Raw genomic sequence first — 19,417 nt, 5'->3', positions numbered from 1 at the left:
ACTTTCTGCTTCTTCATATTGGTCTCTTCCTGTGTCTTTTTGGAGTCATGACTGAGCAGGCCATTCTGTTAATCTGACAACCCCCTTCCTGCTGATGCACATTCTGCTTGAGTTGGCAGGGGCGTAAGGACTAAAAAGCTACACAGCACCCTATATGTTCATGGAGAGTTGGTCTTAGAATGAGAGATTCTGTTCTTTAATTGCCTTCATTAATTGCCTTTCCTTGCTCCCCTGCATTCCATTTTAAAGTGCATAAAAAGACTCAAAAAAAGGCAGCAGCTCTATATTTTTTCATACACACACACAAAAAACTCTGCCAACTCTGGATGCATCAACTCAATAAAAATGTACTCAAGAGTTCATTAAGCAGATGCAACATTCATGCTCCAAACAAAAGTTGAAATATGTTTCCTTCTGAATGGAGTTTTTTCTTACTTTTAATTTTAAAAAATCACATTTTCAAAGCAAAGTTCTTGAAGCTCTGTACAATGCTTTGTACTTTGATGTTAGGCTGCTTGTGGTCATAACATCAAATAATTTGTTTCATTCTTGCAATGAATGATAAAATTCACTGAATGACAAAATTAATCAGTTTTACTATTGTGGAGAAGCACAACTATGTTCAGACTAATCCTTGTAGAATCAGTGTAAAATTTACCCAGTCACTAAAGCTCTGATTCATGCTGGAGGTGAGATATCAATGCAAGATGTATGGTTTTTTTTTTCATTCCCTCTCAAGATGTGTCCGAAAGCTTTAGTAATACATATCCATTTGATCCATGCCGCTATGTCTAACACACTCCTATCATTCTCTGACTTCTAATTAATATTTGGGTGACCTTTAAGTTCTCTTAAACTTATAAGGGATTCATTGTGCACAAATAAGAATTTTTGTGACCTGATAAAAACCTTTTATTTAGAAAGCATATAAAGATTTTTACAAAACTATGTCTGTAAATTTCTTTGGCTTTAAGTGTCCTGATTTATGGGCATTGGCAAGAGGCTGACAGAAGCAGTGACTGTAAGGATCTTAGATTATTGTTTAGTAGAAATGCAGCAGTCCACCTTTCTGTTCAGTCTGTTCCCTCTACAAGCTCAGAGAGCAACCCCAAATCAAGAAATGAGAGTCAGTTACATTTACATTTTCGGCATTTAGCAGACACTCTTATCCAGAGTGACTTACAAAGGTGCTTTGTCATTTACTCATAGAATATATGCTGGTAGAGTACAGTAGGTTAGTGTGAGGGGAAAATGCTTAATGCTTGCTTAAAGGAGGAAGTTAGGAATATGTGACCTTTATGTGACCTTTGCCCTCATCTTGACCAGTCTGCAAGAAAGGCAATAAAGAAGTGATGGAGTATGACAGTTATCACTTAACTGTTGCTGGGCAAAGGTGTAGTAGCAGGGAGTAACAACTTGCTTTTAGCAGGAAAGAATGTTCAAGGACGGTTGAGATGCCTGGCACCTGGAGTCACGAGATTAGCGCATGAGAGAACAACAGGGAATGGTGGGGGTATATGAACCCATGTGAGAGAGATGTTTGAGGCTTCTCTCCCTCGATGCGTAAAGGACAGAACCAATAAAACTCGCTCATCTGCACATCTAACTCGAGTCCAAATGATTTTTCCTCCACAGTTAGAGTCCAACATACCAATGAACTAGAATACTGTAGAATACAGGGATCAGTGCTGATACCTAGAAGTACAAAATACATAAGGTCTATCTTAATGTTGTAGTCAGAGAAACTGTAGTTTATTAGCAGCAGAGGGAAGGTATTTGTATTGTTGAGGTGTATGTAAGGAGGAAGGAAGTAGTACAGGGAGGGGAAAACAGGGTGTGTGTGTATGTGTGTGTGTGAGAGAGAGAGAGAGAGAGAGAGAGAGAGAGAGAGAGAGAGAGAGAGAAGGTCAGAGAGGTAATAAGGAATAGAGCTGGAAGGGCTGAAGATTAGCCAACTGCTGCTAGTTGTCATAAATTCTATTGAGAAAATAAGAGAAATATTAATTTACAATATGAAGCTGTAGTGCAGATAGACTTCCTTGGATGAAGCATGCATCTTGTCAGCTTGGGCTTTCTCTCACCCCTGGCCCACAGACAGGAACCAAGACTCCTCTGGCACCATGATGCCTAGCAACAAAGCCAAAAAACAGCCTAGCTGATGACTTTCTGACCATTTCCACTCATCTTAGGTTTCATAAACCCACATGTTGGAATGCAGGAACCTCTTAAGAGCCTGGTTAAACTTCAAGGAACCATGACCCTAAATTCCATTAGATTTCACAAATATATATGTTTCTTTTCCCCACAGCTTTACAAAATATTCATTTGCTATTTTAACCTACTATAATGTTAAATGGCAATCAGCCAAGAATGTATGACTATCTTAATATAATCTTCAAAATGCGATGTGATTATTCTCTTCATTACTTGTTTCTTATTCATTTGCGTTATTCCTCATAGTCAGTTACCTTGTTGCTGTAACGTGCTTACCTCGTATTCAGTTACAAATTGTTAACCCCTTCTAATTGTATTTACTAGAATTCTTACAGGAACAAACGTAGACAAAATGTATTAAATTCAGTAATTTGTAACCAAGAAAATAGATAATAAATAAAATTGATTATCCAATCACTGCACCCATCCTAGGTTTTGATACTTTGCTTGTAAACTTCATTCTAGGACCATGAGGTTTGAAATTGTTTAAGAAATATATGGTTATATTCTTTTGTTTAATTGATTGGTGGTGGAATGTCTTACAGGAGTTCCATTCTCCCAATCATGAAAACAAAGACTAGTAAACATGCATGCCTTTTCCTCAGCATACACCTGAATAAAAGGTTCGACACCCCTGGTCAGTGTAAAGTATGTTGTGCAAAGGACACGCAGGGAGGGAAGGGGTTGATATGACACACCCTCAGACTTTTGTTGTCGTTTCAGAGTGGTTATCATACAGTTGGTGGGAGATAATTTAGAAAGAATCACATAGGGACTAGAGAAAGAAATGTGCACTGAGGGTAGAGCCAATAACAGGGAGAAGAGCGAGTACTTTCTAACGAACTTCAAATTGTCACCTAACCGTCTTTTTGTCATGTCTTCATGGTGGTCTGGAAAGAATGCAGGTTCTTCTTAGAAACTTCACAAACTGCCTGTTGCCTGTCACGAAGCCTAGAAATAAAAATCACAGACAAACACAGCAGGGGTAGACACGGGCTGACTTCTCACATCTTACCTTGAGAGGACCACAAACAGCACCTCCAAAGTCCATTGTGTTCAGGCTAAAGCCAAGAGACTCATACACAGTGTCATCAGTGGAATATAGCACACATCAAAGTAAAAACATAACTATTTCCATAGCGTGTTTTTGGCAAAGGTCCAACACAGTCCAACACGGAGCCCATGTTGTCATTAAAACATTGTCCTGAAAAAAATGCTTGATTTTGAGGGTTTGTTTTTCCTGTCAGTCAGTGTGAAACAATGAACTGGAGTATCATCAGACCTCTGAGCAGTGATAAGATCCAACTCAGACAAAAGGTCAAGCAAAATGGTCAGAGCAGGTACAATAAGGTCAGGTTTACGAACAGACTCACAATCATCTGAACGAGCAGCCACTTTAACAACACCAGTGTAATTGTCTGAACATAAAAACATATTGTGCAGCGGTAGTCAAAGTATGCCTATGTATGTTGTCACTGGGGGCACAGCTGTATTCTAGGGAAGCATGGTGTTCTTGAGTTTTTGCAACGGGGACAGAGCACGACTGTGAGACACAGGGGAATTCGAAAACCATTTTGTGGGTTAATACAAATTCATCAGCTAATGCAGCTGCAACTGTCAAATTGCAAGCTTTCTGTTCATTTCACCATTGTTCACCACTACTGATACTTTTATCCAAAGCAACTTACAATTATAAGTACAACTTGAGCAATTTAAGGTTAAGGGCCTTACTCAGGGGCCCAACAGTGGCAACTTGGCAGTGGTGGGGCTTAAACCAGCAGCCAAAATCACACAGAGAATCTACAAGCTCGAGGTCACAATGAAAAACAAGGTCAAAAACAAGTATTAAAGCCAAAATATAAATACAAATCTCACAAGAATAATCACAATCCAAACACAATGATTCTCTGCTCAGTGCATCTCGCAATCTCTCTCACGTTCTCTCTGGACAGACCATTTAAAAGGCGGACCAGCTGGCATGAAAATCTAGAGAGGAGTGGAGTAGAGACTCAAATGAGGAAATCCCAGCAGCGAACCTAGTATGTGCAGAGGCACTCTACAACATACACATGCCCATTTTTTTTGTAACAGTTGCATTTGGTATACTATACCAATTTTAGAAGACTCAGTACCTCTGGTCATTAGTAGAATCTTCATGAATGTTCTCCCAACTCTGTTTATACAATGAATATTGTTTATTGTACTCTAGTTAGAATGCTTGAGAGTCAAGAGTGATATTCTAATTTTTGGTAGATGACAAAAAATCACGTTATGTACTGGTGACTTTCATGAGTTCAGACTGAATAAATAACCATTTATTTTCCCTGTTAATCAGGACAGTACCCCAATTAATCTTACCAATTATGATTTCTAAAATTGTTAAAACCGCCACAAAGTACAACCAAAGGTCAGAGAGGGCAGTTAATTCTATAAATAGACTGTAGAGTGCTGAATCATTAGTAAGGGGCATGGGCAGTTCATTTCTGTGTTCAAAATAACTTATACTTCTTGCGTACTGATTGGACCACTAATCAGTTTGCCACAGGCAGTATGCGATCAAAATAAAATTTTCCTGTACTTGAAAAATACCCCGATGATGTACTACTTCAGTCAAATATTCCAGTACGCAATTTTTGTGGTGTACTGAATGCCTTCAGGCAAGAGTGGCAGAAAATCTTTCTCAAGTAAATAGAACCTTCATATGTTCACGTGACCCCGTAGCATGGTATGCGTTTGTCACATGCTGGATATTATACTGTATACTACTACTACTTCTAAGCAGATCAGTGTCCAGTATGGCGTATTTACTGAGTGCAGAATGCAATATAGAGTATGTAGTTGGCTTTAGAGTAGGTTTGAAAGCCCAAGCCTAAAACAAGCATGAGCTTCTGCCAATGGCGGCTGGCCAATAGAGGGTGGTATGGTGCCACCATCCCTGGTTTTCATTTTTTTAAGTAATAAATAACTACGTATTTAAGTATGCATGCACAATAATGTGTAATATATATAACATATTGTGGGAAATTAGGTTCCTGGTAATAGCTGGGGCGATAGAATTGGAGCAGTAGAACAGCAGCGCAGCCTATTGACTGACCGTCGCTAACACAAGATAGGCACATAGAAACAAATTTATGGCCCCAAGCAGACGTTATTGATAAACGTTGTTACTCAAGACAAGGCATTCAGACGCCCCCAAATTCAAAAACATCTCTTCTCCAAAATCCACTTGAGAAAACTTTGGTGGAGAAACTACTCGTTGTTGAGTAGTTTGTTTAGATTGGCTGGCTAGCTAGCTTTAGTCAGTCCAGTTCCTTGTGTATTTTGTGGTAGTTTTTAATTTATTGTCCCAATAAACTAAATAAGCTAGTGAAATGTTAATGTTAGTTAACTGTTAACAACTTGTGTAGCTAACCTAGTGGTTGTTCTGGCGAATGAAGATAGCTAGCTTTCGTAAACTGTTAGCTAGCTAACTTTATTGCTAATATCTTGCTAACGTTAGCTGGCTAGTTGTGTGTTCTGGTGGTGCTTCTGACGAACTGAGCTAAGCCTAAACTTCGCAGTTGTAATTTATGAGTAGGAGTTTTCCTATTGACACCTAATTTATAGGAAAACGGTGTAAGGCCACTGCGCTAACTTTTAAAATGCAAGCTTTCAATGTTCCTTTAGTTAACAAAATATTCAAATGTTTTTCACTGTGAACGTTAATTAAAATTGCTTTGCATCCCAGGATAACAATACAAGTTACGCTAATATTCCTAACTCTCAGCGTTTTTAAAGTTGCTCTAACAAACGTGTGGAAGCCACATAAACCTAACCTACGCATTATGCATACAATCGCAGCGCAAATAAGCTACATTTTCTTTATAGCATAAGACCTCATCCGCCAATGTATTTGCTAATATTACTGTAAATATTTAACAAGACTCAGTCTGTAATCTAATAATACATACTGCACGTTTTATCTGAGCACATTAGAACTACAACTAATGATAATTGTCATTTTTATTTGTTGATTTTTAATGCCAATTACAACAGTTACTGGCTATTTCACAGAGCACTAGTAGTTTGTTGTATTGAGATGGTTGTTAAAACCGACTGTCACAAATAGCCCCACCTACAACATATTTCACCAGCCGTAACTGTCTTCTTCATTCTTGACTAACAGTGAATTTATACTAACAATAAAAATTTTATTTTTACAGTGACAAAGAGATGCAGTTAAAGAGAAAAGCAGTGCACAGACTAAGCAGTATAAAGATTTTTGCTGCTGAGCCTTGCTGCAAATGTGAGTGTGAATCTGTGTGTAGGGTAAGCATCTGTGTGTGTGTGTGTGTGTGTGTGTGTGTGTGTGTGTGTGTGTGTGTGTGTGTGTGTGTGTGTGTGTGTGTGTGTGTGTGTGTGTGTTTGTGTCTAACAGGGATGTTGGGTGCTGAGTCAGATTCCCTGGGCTGGAAATAGAGATTTGGGTTTTGTGTGTGTGTGTGTGTGTGTGTGTGTGTGTGTGTGTGTGTGTGTGTGTGTGTGTGTGTGTCTGGCTGGCTGGCTGGCTGTCTCTAACAGGGATGTTGGGTGCTGAGTCAGATTCCCTGGACTGGGAATAGATATTGGGGTTTTGTGTGTGTGTGTGCGCGTGCGTGCGCGCGTGCGTGCGTGCGTGTGTATGCACCCTAGAGCTGTGATGCTGTTTGCTTACTCTGCAGGAGTTCAGGTCTCACAGTCCTCTCCTCCTTTCTGTCGTCATGCTGAATCTCAGAGGGGAGCAGGAGAGCTGGAGGAACTGTGCGCTGACGACTTCTCCTCTGGCTGCTCCAGTGTCCTCTGCCCTTGGAGAGGCAGTGGTCAAGGGAGACGCAAAGTGACCCACACCAACTTTCAAAACAAGTACAATGCAAAAGGTAAGATGGTGGGTGGGGGGGTGGGGGGGGGAGGCGTTGTGGGCGTTGTGTAGGTAGGTAGGTGGGTGTCTGACTGATGGAAGCCATGGTTCTCAGGTTACTCAGTAGGCATAAGATTACTGAGGGAGAGCTTGAACCGATCCTGAGGCTACAGGGATCTGATTGTAAGGCAGATTAAGGGGAAGAAAATAAGAGAGAGACAGAGAGAGGGAGGGAGCGAGGCAGAGAGATATGAAGCCCCAGGCCACCTGGAGTTAGAAGCTCAAACAAAGACCAGGGATGCCCTGGTAAGTATCCGTCAGACTCCACCTAAGCCACTTTGTATGTGAGAGTGTGTGCTAGTTTACATGTGGTTGAGTGTTGGCAAAATTTTTGGCAGCAGGTTTATGCGAAATGGTGGCTTTATATTGTGTTTGATATAGTTAACTATTTGTTAAGTGTTGATGAATTTGTGTATGTCTGTGTCTGCCTGTGCATGTTAAAGCAGTTTGTATAGGTAATAAATGAGAAGCTTATTTTGAGAAGTTAATGTTAATATGTTTGGGAATGGAAGATGTCAGAAAGGGAACTTCCTTTGAGTGAGCAGCACATTACTGCATGCATGTGCTAGAATGTCTTGAAATGACTTAGTCTTGGTACTTACCAAGCTTAAATTGTAGTTACATTTTGTGAAAAATCTTTAACAGTTACATGAATCAACAACTTGATATGCAAAAGGTCATCACCCAAGAAACAACTAAATAAAGACAGAGACAAACACAGAATGTTTATCCATACATGTTTTATTAAAATTCAATAAAAAATATCTAAAAAATAACCTCAGCTAAGATGTAGTATCCTACATCAACATCACTAACTAGATCAATCACTGTTTTTGGAAGAAATTATATTTCTACATGGCAAAAAATTTACTAGTAGGTGTGGTAAGAGTAATAAAAAACAACAAACCCAGCAGTCATGACATGTATGCTGCTGATTCTGTGTAACTGAATAATTAACTAAAAGGGACGTGTATAAAATAATAGCTGTGTGAATTTCAATTAGTGAGGTCGTTCATTCTATGAAAAAACCCTATTATAGGATGAAAGCAGATGTTGTGCATACTGGTTATGGTGCAACTCTCTCTAAAATGGGCCGTTCCAGATATTGTTCAAAAGAACAGTGTACTTTGATTAAAAAGTTAATTGGAGAGGGGAAATCATTTAAAGTAGTAAAAAATGATAGGCTGCTCAGCTAAAATGATCTCAAATGCTTTAAAATAGCAACCAAAACCAGAAGGATGTTGAAGAAAAACAAAACTCCCATTTGAATGGATCAAAGAATAAAGACTCAGCCAATGATCAGCTCCAGGGAGATCAAAGAAGTTCCATTGCTGCAAAAACAACATGTGCTGAAGAGGTTACAATTTGCCAAAGAACACATCGACTGGCTTAAAGAGAAAAGGCGCAACATTTTGGGGACTGATGAAAGCAAAATTGTTGTTTTTGGGTCTAGGGGCCGCAGACAGTTTGTCAGTTTTCAAGCCACAGTACACTGTGAAGACAGTGAAGCATGGTGGTGCAAGCATCATGAAACGCGGATGTTTCTTATACTATGGTGTCAGGCCTATTTATTGCATATCAGGGATCATGGATCAGTTTGAATGCATCAAAATACTTGAAGAGGTTGTGTTTAATCAAAGACGAAACGCCCTTGAGTTTTTCAACAAGACAGTGACCCCAAACACACAAGCGTGCAACATCTTGGTTCCAGACCAAGAAGATTAACTTTACGGAGTGGTCAGCCCAATCTCGACCTTTATTCAATAGAAAACTTGTAGGGTGACATCAGAAATGCTTGGCAAACCAAGAAATGCTGAGGAATTGTGGAATGTAGTCCAGTCATCCTGGGCTGGAATACCTGCTCACAGGGATGAGAAATTGGTCGACTACATGCAACACAGATGTGTAGCAGTTCTCAGAAACAGTGGTTATACAACTAAATATTAGTTTAGTGATTCACAGGAAAGCTCAATATTCAATGTGTGAGTTTGTAAAGAAAAACACTACTATTTTTTGAACAGCCTAATATTCCCTTTTCTTCACTTTCCATAAAGTAATAACACATTTTATGAACTTTAATTCGTGTTTTGATTTGAAATAGAATGTGCAGCGTTCTCAATGCATTTGTGTGTATGAAAATAAAATCTATTATAAGAATTTTGAGCTTTACTCACTTTTTTAAACACCCTATTATTTTGAACATAAATGTGTGTGTGTGTGTGTGTGTGTGTGTGTGTGTGTGTATATATATATATATATATATATATATATATATATATATATATATATATATATATATATATATATATATATATATATATGGGTTTCCCTTGTTGGTGTATGCCTCAAAACACATGATTGGTGCTTCCAGGGGCATGTACACACACATACCTTCTGCAGAAGAGTGTACATGTGATCTCTGCATATAGTTTTCATGTCTTCAGCATTTTCCCATACCAGTTACTGCAGCATGGGGACAGATGCTCCTGTCACTTTCCTCTCTGACCTCTCTTAAACCTTCCCTCTCGACTATATAACCTAGTACATGTATTGGGTAATGCTGATACTTCCAAGATATACAGTTCTTTGCTGTTTCTGTTAATTTTGCAGTAAGATACAGTTTGCAATATCCCATATAGTGTGATACTACTTTATGGTATCATAATTGTTGTAAATTGATTGTAACTTAAGAGTATGGATTCCAAAAGTGGTATACCCTCATATATTTTAGTTCTGAAAGTTTTTCCAAACTTGAAAGAGGATTATTTAAAATGTTCAAATTCTGACATGCAGTCAAAAATCATGGAGACACATTTGTTAACCTTTGACCTACAATGGAAGGGTTTTAGCATGTCATTGCTATTTCAATTTACAAGGCCTATATTACCATAAACTACAGGTTTATGCTATTATTGCCATACCTTACATTCACTGAATATCACCACAGAGGGTGTGTAACATTGTGTCTTTTGTCTTTGTTGTATTGACATAAACCTAAGTAGATTGCTGCATGATCAGGCTTTTATTGAATGTGCTTTATTTATTTATTTAAGCTATTTAGTGAGCTAGTTTGTTAGTTCCTTAGCTAGGTAGTTAGATTAACATTCCAATTATAGGATCTGAATGCACAGTCAGGTATATCCACAGGTAGGATTCCAAAAATGGATCTAAGGACTGGGCAGTGAGTGACGAGACAGCTTGTCTGCGCTCAGATTAACACAATTCTGAATGTGCAAGAATGCAGAATTGAAAGCAGTCATTGTCAGCAACGCAAAACAGTCAGCAGTGTACACTTTCTTGTATACATATGCGTCTGTAGTGACCTGGACATACAAACCCGGTAATAGTCATTTTACCTTTCCATTTAAGCACATTAAGATAATTGCTAAAATCTGAAAAAAATAATGGAGAAGTCAAACATTCACATCCAAAATTATTATTATTAGCAACAATCAAAGAGACCGGTCACTTCTTCTAAAGTTTGTGATTTTCATTGCTTCCAATACTGCTTCTAAAATTAAAAAAATGTATAAGCCTGTATTATTGGAAACTTAACACAGCAAAATTTATTTATGACATTCTGGTACTTTTTTTTTTTGTTTGAATTGAGCTAGTTATTTTAATTAAAAATATATCAGCTTTCTTTTACATTTTATACTAACGAGTAAAGATGTATTTTTGTTTATATCAAATACAATAGGGCATATTCTGCCACATAAAAAGCACAATGTCAGTTTAACTCACCCATCAGACTATTACAGTCCTAACAGGCCCTTTATTTACTGTATTTACTGTTTTCCTGTACTTAATGTACTTTGCTATTAATCAGAAGGATAAAAGTATCAGCTAAACGCTGTAAATGTAGATATTTTTACAGAAAGGTTATGTGTGGCTAAAGTAGGTGTGTTTGATTTGCAAGTGTGCTGATTGTCTCTTTGCCTGTATCTCAGTGTCTGTCCAACAGGGCCTGTCAGTGATGAATGATACTCCCTTCTACTACATATGCTAAGTAAGGTTGGTCCAGCTGAGTCAGGCTCCAGCAGGAGTGTTCTTTGCTCTGATAGCTACATCAGATGTGGAGTGCTATAAAATTACTTCATGAGCTGAATCAGGCACACTAGAGAAGAAAAAGCAGAAATGTGCACTGCATGGGGTCTCTATTTGTTATTCCAGAGGAGACCTGAATTTAGTGCTGTGTGTCTGTGTGTGGGTTGGGGGGTACGCTAATATGGGTATGCGGGTGAAATATGATAAAAAGCAGTACTCAGTTTGCAGGCATGCTCAGCATTGGACACAGGAAAGAAATACACACGCAGCTAACTTAAAATGCATTATTTATGAGTGTTGAAGGAAGTTCAAGGATTTTTCAAGGAGAGAGATAACAGAAAAAATATATATATTAGCTAGGTAATAATTACTTTTAATCCTTAGCTGTCCTTACACAGTTGTGTAAATGAAACTTTGTTAAAATAATGTAAATTAGTCATTATGATATGATACAATCTTTATCGTTAAATTCATCTCGAGACCCACAAAAGCTCCTTATATAAATTTACACACTTTACACACCTTTACACACAGGTTTTTTATGTACAAACTCTACAGCATACCTTTACAGTTACAGCACATTTGTCTTACACATTTTTCATATTTAGAGCACATCTCCCTTCTACCCAGAAATTAATAACATTGCATTTTTTCCACCATTTCATATTACCTCTTAGAAATATTACTGCATATTTTTGTCCATATAAATAGATGCAATGAATTTCTATTTTTTCCTTAGTGTACAGCATTACAGAATGCTCTAGTTGAACTCCACTAGGAAATCCACCTATACCACCTGAGTAGTGACACAGCTGTTCTGTTTTCTTTGTCGGCAGATCAGGTGACGGTGTCTTGGGATTCGTCTCCCTGCTGCAGAACGAGTCAGGACCATCCTGGATCCTCTCTGAGCCTGCTGTGTTCATTATTGTTCAGGGAACAAACTGTCCTGGGCTTGTGGCTACTGTTTATCATTCATTCTGTGTTAGGCAGTCCACCTGTGACTCAGGGAGCAGAAGGAGGCCATGGAGGTTCCTCTGGTCAACTTTGAGAACCTGGACGAGATCAGAATCAACCTGGCAGACCCAAGTGATTCAGGATATCTGGCCTCACCCACTTCTGAGACACCAGTACGAAATCGCATGACCCGCAGAACAAATTCACTGGGACATTTACAGCAGGGGCAGGGTCATCCTGGAAACACACCTGTCTCTCCCACAACAGCCCCCAAAAAAGGTACATCAAGCTGCAACAGTCTCATCTCTAATTGGAAGGTATATATGAGCAGTGAAGGCAGTCCCAATGAGGGTCTCTTAGGCAAAATGGCTAAAGATTGTTGTGAGGACATGTTTGGGGAAAAGCAGAAACTTGAGGAGGGGGACCAGAGAGTAGTCATCAATGTCTCAGGGATGATGTATGAGACGACACTCAAAACCCTGAACCAGTTCCCTGACTCATTGCTTGGAGACCCTAAGAGACGGATCGACTATTTCGACCCAATGAAGAATGAGTATTTCTTTGACCGCAACCGTCCCAGTTTTGATGGAATCCTATACTTCTATCAGTCTGGGGGTAAGATCCGCAGACCAGCAAATGTGCCACTGGATGTTTTTGCAGATGATATTGTGTTCTACAGGCTGGGTCACGAGGTGATGGAACAATTCAGAGAGGATGAAGGTTTCATCAAAGAGCCTGAGCCTCAACTGCCGAAAAGTGAGATTTCCCTTTGGTTCTGGCTCCTGTTTGAGTACCCAGAGAGTTCTAGCGCTGCCAGATCTGTGGCCTTAGTGTCTGTTCTCATTATCACCGTTTCCATCTGCATCTTTTGCCTAGAGACTCTGCCAGAGTTTCGTGATGATCACACTCTCACCCGTGAAGTTTTTAATATAACCCGTGATGCTAATGGCACTCTCCTGTCCCTAGGACCTTCTCCAAAAGGAATAGAAAGTGTGTTCACAGACCCCTTCTTTATAGTAGAAACAATCTGCATCATCTGGTTCTGTTTCGAGTTAGGAGTGCGCTTCATTGTGTGCCCCAGCAAGAGTGAGTTTTTCAGCAATTTCATGAACATGATTGATTTCATCTCCATCATGCCCTACTTCATCACGGTTATCACAGACCTGATGGTATCTCAAGAAGAAGACTCAGTAGCTAACCAGAACTTGTCTTTGGGTACACTGAGAGTTATCCGATTGGTGAGGGTTTTCAGGATCTTCAAGCTCTCCCGCCACTCCAAAGGACTCCAGATTCTGGGGCAGACCCTGAAAGCCAGTATGAGGGAGCTTGGCTTGCTTGTCTTCTTTCTCTTTATCGGAGTCATCCTCTTCTCCAGTGCCGTTTATTTTGCAGAGGTTGATGAACCTGAAACACAATTTGTGAGCATCCCAGAGGGGTTCTGGTGGGCTGTGGTCACCATGACTACAGTCGGCTATGGTGATATGTGCCCAATCACCGTGGGGGGTAAGATGGTCGGCATTCTCTGTGCCATCGCAGGTGTGTTGACCATTGCTCTTCCTGTTCCTGTTATTGTTTCCAACTTCAACTATTTCTACCATCGTGAAACGGAGCAGAGAGAGAAGCTTATGATGGATGCAGCTGGAGAGGCAGCTGCAAACCAAAGAAATTCTGAGAAATATGATAGCATCTATTCTCTGGACAAGAGCAACAGAGATTGGCAGACTGAAAAAAATGGCATTCCTTGAAAAATGTAGTGCTGCTAAATCTTGTATGACTAGCAATAATAAGACAATGCAACAATGCACTTAGAAAATTTAGTTTTGGATTGACAAATGCATAATATAGATTTCCATTTATGTATTTAATGCTATGCATACACGGACAGTTCTTATAATATCAAGAAACCTCAAAAATGATGTAGACCTGGCCAAAGTTGCTGGAAACATCTTACATATATAATTGTGCTTCACTTCTTAACCTGACAAAGGCTGTTTAAGTGGAATTTCCCTTTAATGCTTCCTATCCATCTTGAAGCACTGGATATTAATCACTATGGAAAAAAAAAACAAATGTAAAATTACCTATGAGGGCTTTTTGGCAGTATCAGTGCATTTGGCTGAGGTCACAACATGCTAATTTAACAGATATTAGGTGCCTGTTTTGCAAAGCTCTTGAATTGATTAATTAAGGAATCATGATTCTACACTCTGAGCCTCCTTGCCACTACTGCACTTGGCTGAACAGGTCATTCCTGTAGAGATTAATGCTGACATCCCTGTTGACATTGCTGCTGCTCAAAGACAAAAAAAAAACTTGCACCAAGCTGTGATCCATCATTCATATTACTATCTGTCTCATTTGAAGTATCTCACATAGTATTTAACATCATAGTTAATCAGGCTTGTTTGTTTTAATATATCCAAAGCATGTAACAGTGGTATATTTAGATGACCCACACTGTCATAGCAGCATCTGCTGGCCGTCCCACATTTATGCAGGTATTGCTATTTATATCAGTATTAACCTAAAATATGGAGAGTGGCCTGCAACCTCTGTAGCTCCAAATCTACAGTGAAATGTTCAGATGATGTCCAGCACCTACTGTTAATTCTGCATGACACCCATCTTGCATCTGTCCAATTCATGTCTACTTTCTGACCTGAACCATGTGGCACAGTCTTATACAGTCTTAACAACTCTTATTGTTGGGTCACCTTGTAATAATACAGTGTATACTATATACACAAGCACTGTAGATTTAAAGAAATTTAATATAACAAATGTAAGGTTTTATATTTATGAGGTGACAGAGTTATGGCAGAATAACAAACAAATTGCATGATGTGAATTCCATTAGTAGAAAGCATTATCATCTATACTTCACAACTTTATAGTTTATCAGTAACCTCATTATTAGGATTCAGCATTTTAAACCACCAAACCAAATAAAACACCTTGTACCATGTATGTATCATCACTAAAGTATCCTACCCTTAAATATTACCCACCCATCCTTACTTCCTTAAAGCCTTTTCAGTAAGAAACCAAAAGCCCCTTAAGTTGTGTAATAATGAAACAATATATGAGCGACCACTTCCTCTATTGCTGCTGCTTTTGCTAAACATCTGACACAATGATAACTGAACATGGTAATCCTCACATTGCGCACACAGTACCCATGATGGAAATGCACAAATTGCATTTATATCTTTTTGAAAGTTCTTTTTTGCTCAGGGTAGAATTTTAAATGTCATTATCTAGCAAATAAGGCTTCATGCTATTTGTTTGATATAAAATGTATAGGAAAAGCACTTGTAGCATTCATAAGATTCTTCACCTGCAGTGCATTTTTCTTATTTTTTAATATATTGTATATACTGATGCTGGAGTATTCAAAGCAGGTGATTTCTCATAGGTGTTAGTTGTCAGCCATGTTTTGAGCTCAGGCCAGAAAAGCATGACTGTAGAGAACCTATTTTGGCTATTGGCATCAAGACTGAAGGTAGAGATTAAAAACCGGATTCACCTAATATGGATGAACCTGGAAGCCTGTGCCTATAGAAAGAAAATACATATAATAAGTATCTTACAAGCGATCAAGGAGCTTTGCATTCTATGCATGGGAATGAACATGTATATTGTACCTGAGAAGGATGTATCATCAACACATTTGCACATGCCAAATGTTCTATTTCATTGCTATTATTTGAGAGTTCAAGTATGACCAATTGTGACCTGGACGCATTGTGAGCCAGACATAACAATGAAAAATGTACCTCTGTGAATAGCTGTTTTCTCGTTGCACATTTAGCACTTTTGTAAGTGGAGGATTCACAAAGCACCGTCATCAGGCTGGTCGCAGGTGCACCCTTTGACTTGTTTTGTGTTTGTTGTTAAATTGTCTGTTTAGCTGTTTCTGTTGGAGCAATGAATGTTGTAAGGCATTGTTGCTGTCGTTGCATCATATGATGACTCTGTTGCCAAGGATTAGAAGGATGCCTATCAAACAAAAACAATCACGGTTTTCCTTGCAGTGTATTTCTATATACAGTACTGGTTTTTAATACAATACTGTATATTAACTGCAAGTGCAATGTGTTGGTTGAAAATAGAGAAGAAAATCTGGTCTGAAACAGTGTGATTACCCAATTTTCTCATTTATTCACTGTACATCCCATTAGTGTTTAAATAAGGGTTCTAGAACTCTAGAACCTAGCCAGGGAGTTCTAAAATTCTAAACCATCTTAGAATTCTACAACTTTGGTCTAGATGTGTGTTCAAATAATGTAGATTTTTGGCAGATCTACACATTTGAGGAATGCAATGCAAAATGATTTGAAAGATGAGCAAATATACTCAGATCTGTTTGAAATCTGTGTTGTTATAACACACTCTTAATTTTTCCAGACTGACTACACAGAATAGCTTTAGACCAGAAGCATACAGATATTCTAACAAGTACCTTATACTTTTACTATTTTCCCATCTGTAGTATGCTCTACAATACAATTCTTTTTCTTTTCTACTACATGAAATGTACAAAATGATTAAAAATACAATGGAGTATAGAGGACAAATAAGAAATTTGGTATCTTCTACATTTCTGAAGCGTTTTACTATTACAACAGGACAATCTAATCACTAAACGTTATGCATACATAATCTGTCTACATACAAAGAAACATCAACAATGCTATGAAATAATCTCAAATCTGTGTTTGCAGTTTTCCTTTCAGTGTTCATGCTTTCTTTGTTTGTTTGTTTGTTTGTTTGTGTGTGTGTGTGGTAAAAGACAATGCACAGCACAATGTCCCCCCCATATTGTGCATTGTCTAAATGTCACAGTGGTGCTCAGAGCAAGCTCTGAAATATCATTTGGATAATTTTAGAAAAGGAATCATAGCATGACTGCACCATTTTACAGCATCCCAAAACAATTCAGAAAGCTTTTTCGCTGTTAGAAGTTATTAGTCATGGAAAGCTTTGTAACAACAGATGTGTTCAGGAGAGAGGCTTATTAGAAACCTTTTGGTGTCTTTATCAATTTTAAGCACAGAATGTGTCCATGTACACATTCACAAGGGAGAATAGAGTGTGCTAAAAATAGATCCTCACTGAGGATAGCAAGAAAGACTGAAGGAAGGCTAAGGGAGCATGCTTGGAAGGAGGGGAGAATAAGATTCACTAATGAATTATTCTGCTCTCGTTCACCTTTTGGATGGCTTGGTTTATTTTTAAAATGGCTGGTGATAGAAAACAGGAGGAGAGGTGGCAAAAGTGATGATCACACAAAAGGTTATAGAAAGTGGTGAGGAAATTGATTGTCTTAATTTATTTTCCTGCTGTTTTACAGGAATCCATACATGAATCCCTAAAGGCCTGGTTCATGTTTTCATGTATATTATCTGAGCAGGTTTCAAGACAAGGGGAAGGCTTAGTACAGAGAGATGCTCAGAAAAGGTGCACCTATTGGTTTATGTTTAGTGCCCCCTAGAGGTGTTCTACTGTATCACGTATTCTAGTCTCTGAAATACACAGCAATTCTGCTTCCAACTGAAGTTAGTTCTCTGATGATCTGATCTCCCCTCTTCACGGTTAAACTGCCATATGGTCTGGCCATGGTTCCAAGAACACAGGTTCCCATGCACCATGCCTCCTCCACTCTGTTATGGGTGGAGTGAAAAACACAGCCAAGGAGACAGACACATACTGTTCTTAAAGGAGAAATCCCCCCAGAAAACAATACAATTGCAAAATAGCATTTTAGTTGCCCCTATTTAGCCTTTACATACTGTTAGGAGGTGATATATCAGCATTTTGTTATTGTTTATTTGCTATTTGCTGGGTTTTGCTAATATTATATATCTCCAACTGTTGACACAAAACAGAATTGATGCGTTTATGCCCCTGGTTTTCCATTTTTAACTCCAAATGGTTTCTTGCACTTTAAATAGAGTATAAGATATTTATATAATGTATTGTACCACAGCTATATGCCAAGCAGAGAGATAAGGCTCCTTCAAATATCTCTCTTAGTATTTAATATTTCACTGGCTACAAGTTCAACCCCGTCATCAAAGCAAAGGAAATTGGGCTAGGATGAAAGCAATGGAATGACATCACACTAAAAAGGAATCAACAAAAATATAAGCATTTCTCTGTGCACGAAAGCAGAGCTGATATGCAATGTAGATGTCGGCCTATAGATGGCCCACACAGAGCACTAATGGCAACTTACCACAGGGCATGATCCTCCCATATCCTGGAGAGAATTTGAGAGAGGAATGAGGTGAGAAGGGGTGAGAAATGAGCTGGTTGGATGTATGACAGATTTCCGAGGCCGTCTTTCATGTTAATGCATAATGCAGAATTCTCAAAAAAGGGCAGGAGTGCCAGTCATACATGCCAACGAGCCAAATTTGCTTTGCTGTGTGTGTGTGTACAAGACAGGGGAAGTCTAGAATCATTTATTATTAAACCAGTATCACAAGTAGCTTTGCACATGAGCATGGGAAAGAAAGAGAAAAGGCGAGAGAGGAAAAAAACAACAACCAAAAAATGGAGAAGAGCTCATTTAAATACACATCCTACCTCTGGTCATAAATGAATGACTTATAGGCAAATGACTGCAGCCATGACACTCTAGTAAAGGTGCAGTTCCTATTTGTTCCAGTAGGCACAGCAATACCATGTTTCTTTTCTGCATCACATTCAGTTTCCTTACTGCAGTGGTGGCTCTCTCTCTCTCTCTCTCTCTCTCTCTCTCTCTCTCTCTCTCTCTCTCTCTCTCTCTCTCTCTCTCTCTCTCTCTCTCTCTCTCTCTCTCTCTCTCTCTCTCTCTCTCTCTCTCTCTCTCTCTCTCTCTCTCTCTCTCTCTGTGTGTGCGCATGCATCATGGCTGCTGCAGCAGGCACCACAATCCTCACTGGGGACAAAGTGTCTGATGAGGTCACAAATATTTTATAAGCAAATAAAGGAGAGGATGTCACAGAGGTTACAAAAACCTGTGAACGACAGGCAGATACAAGAGAGATTCTAGCAGCAATGAACCACAGAATAATGTATCCATGTTTAAATGTTATATGCATTATAAAATAAACAGCATCACATGAATACAAATCAGCATTTTTTAAGAATTTGTAAAATTTTCTTGAGAATTGAAAAATAATTTAGAACATTATTTAACCGACAATTTCACTGTGTATTAATTAAATGATCTAAATGCTGCTTTTATTAAGTTTTACCATGCTTGGTCATATTAATAAT

The 19,417-nt window shown here is 38.7% G+C and overlaps 1 protein-coding gene across 1 annotated transcript; it reads left to right on the top strand.

Moving 5' to 3' along the window:
- The first annotated feature begins 6,771 nt into the window (after positions 1-6,771).
- Positions 6,772-19,273, top strand: LOC113589594 (potassium voltage-gated channel subfamily A member 10-like). The gene is made up of 2 exons (XM_035523921.2): positions 6,772-7,109; positions 12,034-19,273. The coding sequence occupies exon 2, from the start codon at positions 12,220-12,222 to the stop codon at positions 13,894-13,896; it is 1,677 nt and encodes a 558-aa protein (XP_035379814.2). The 5' UTR covers positions 6,772-7,109; positions 12,034-12,219; the 3' UTR covers positions 13,897-19,273.
- The last annotated feature ends 144 nt before the right edge of the window (positions 19,274-19,417 follow it).

Source organism: Electrophorus electricus, chromosome 7 (assembly GCF_041902795.1).
Source record: "Electrophorus electricus isolate QZ-2024a chromosome 7, ASM4190279v1, whole genome shotgun sequence".
NCBI classification, from domain to species: Eukaryota; Metazoa; Chordata; class Actinopteri; order Gymnotiformes; family Gymnotidae; genus Electrophorus; species Electrophorus electricus.
The sequence above is the reverse complement of the archived record's forward strand: the minus strand, read 5'-3'. Positions and strand labels throughout refer to the sequence as shown.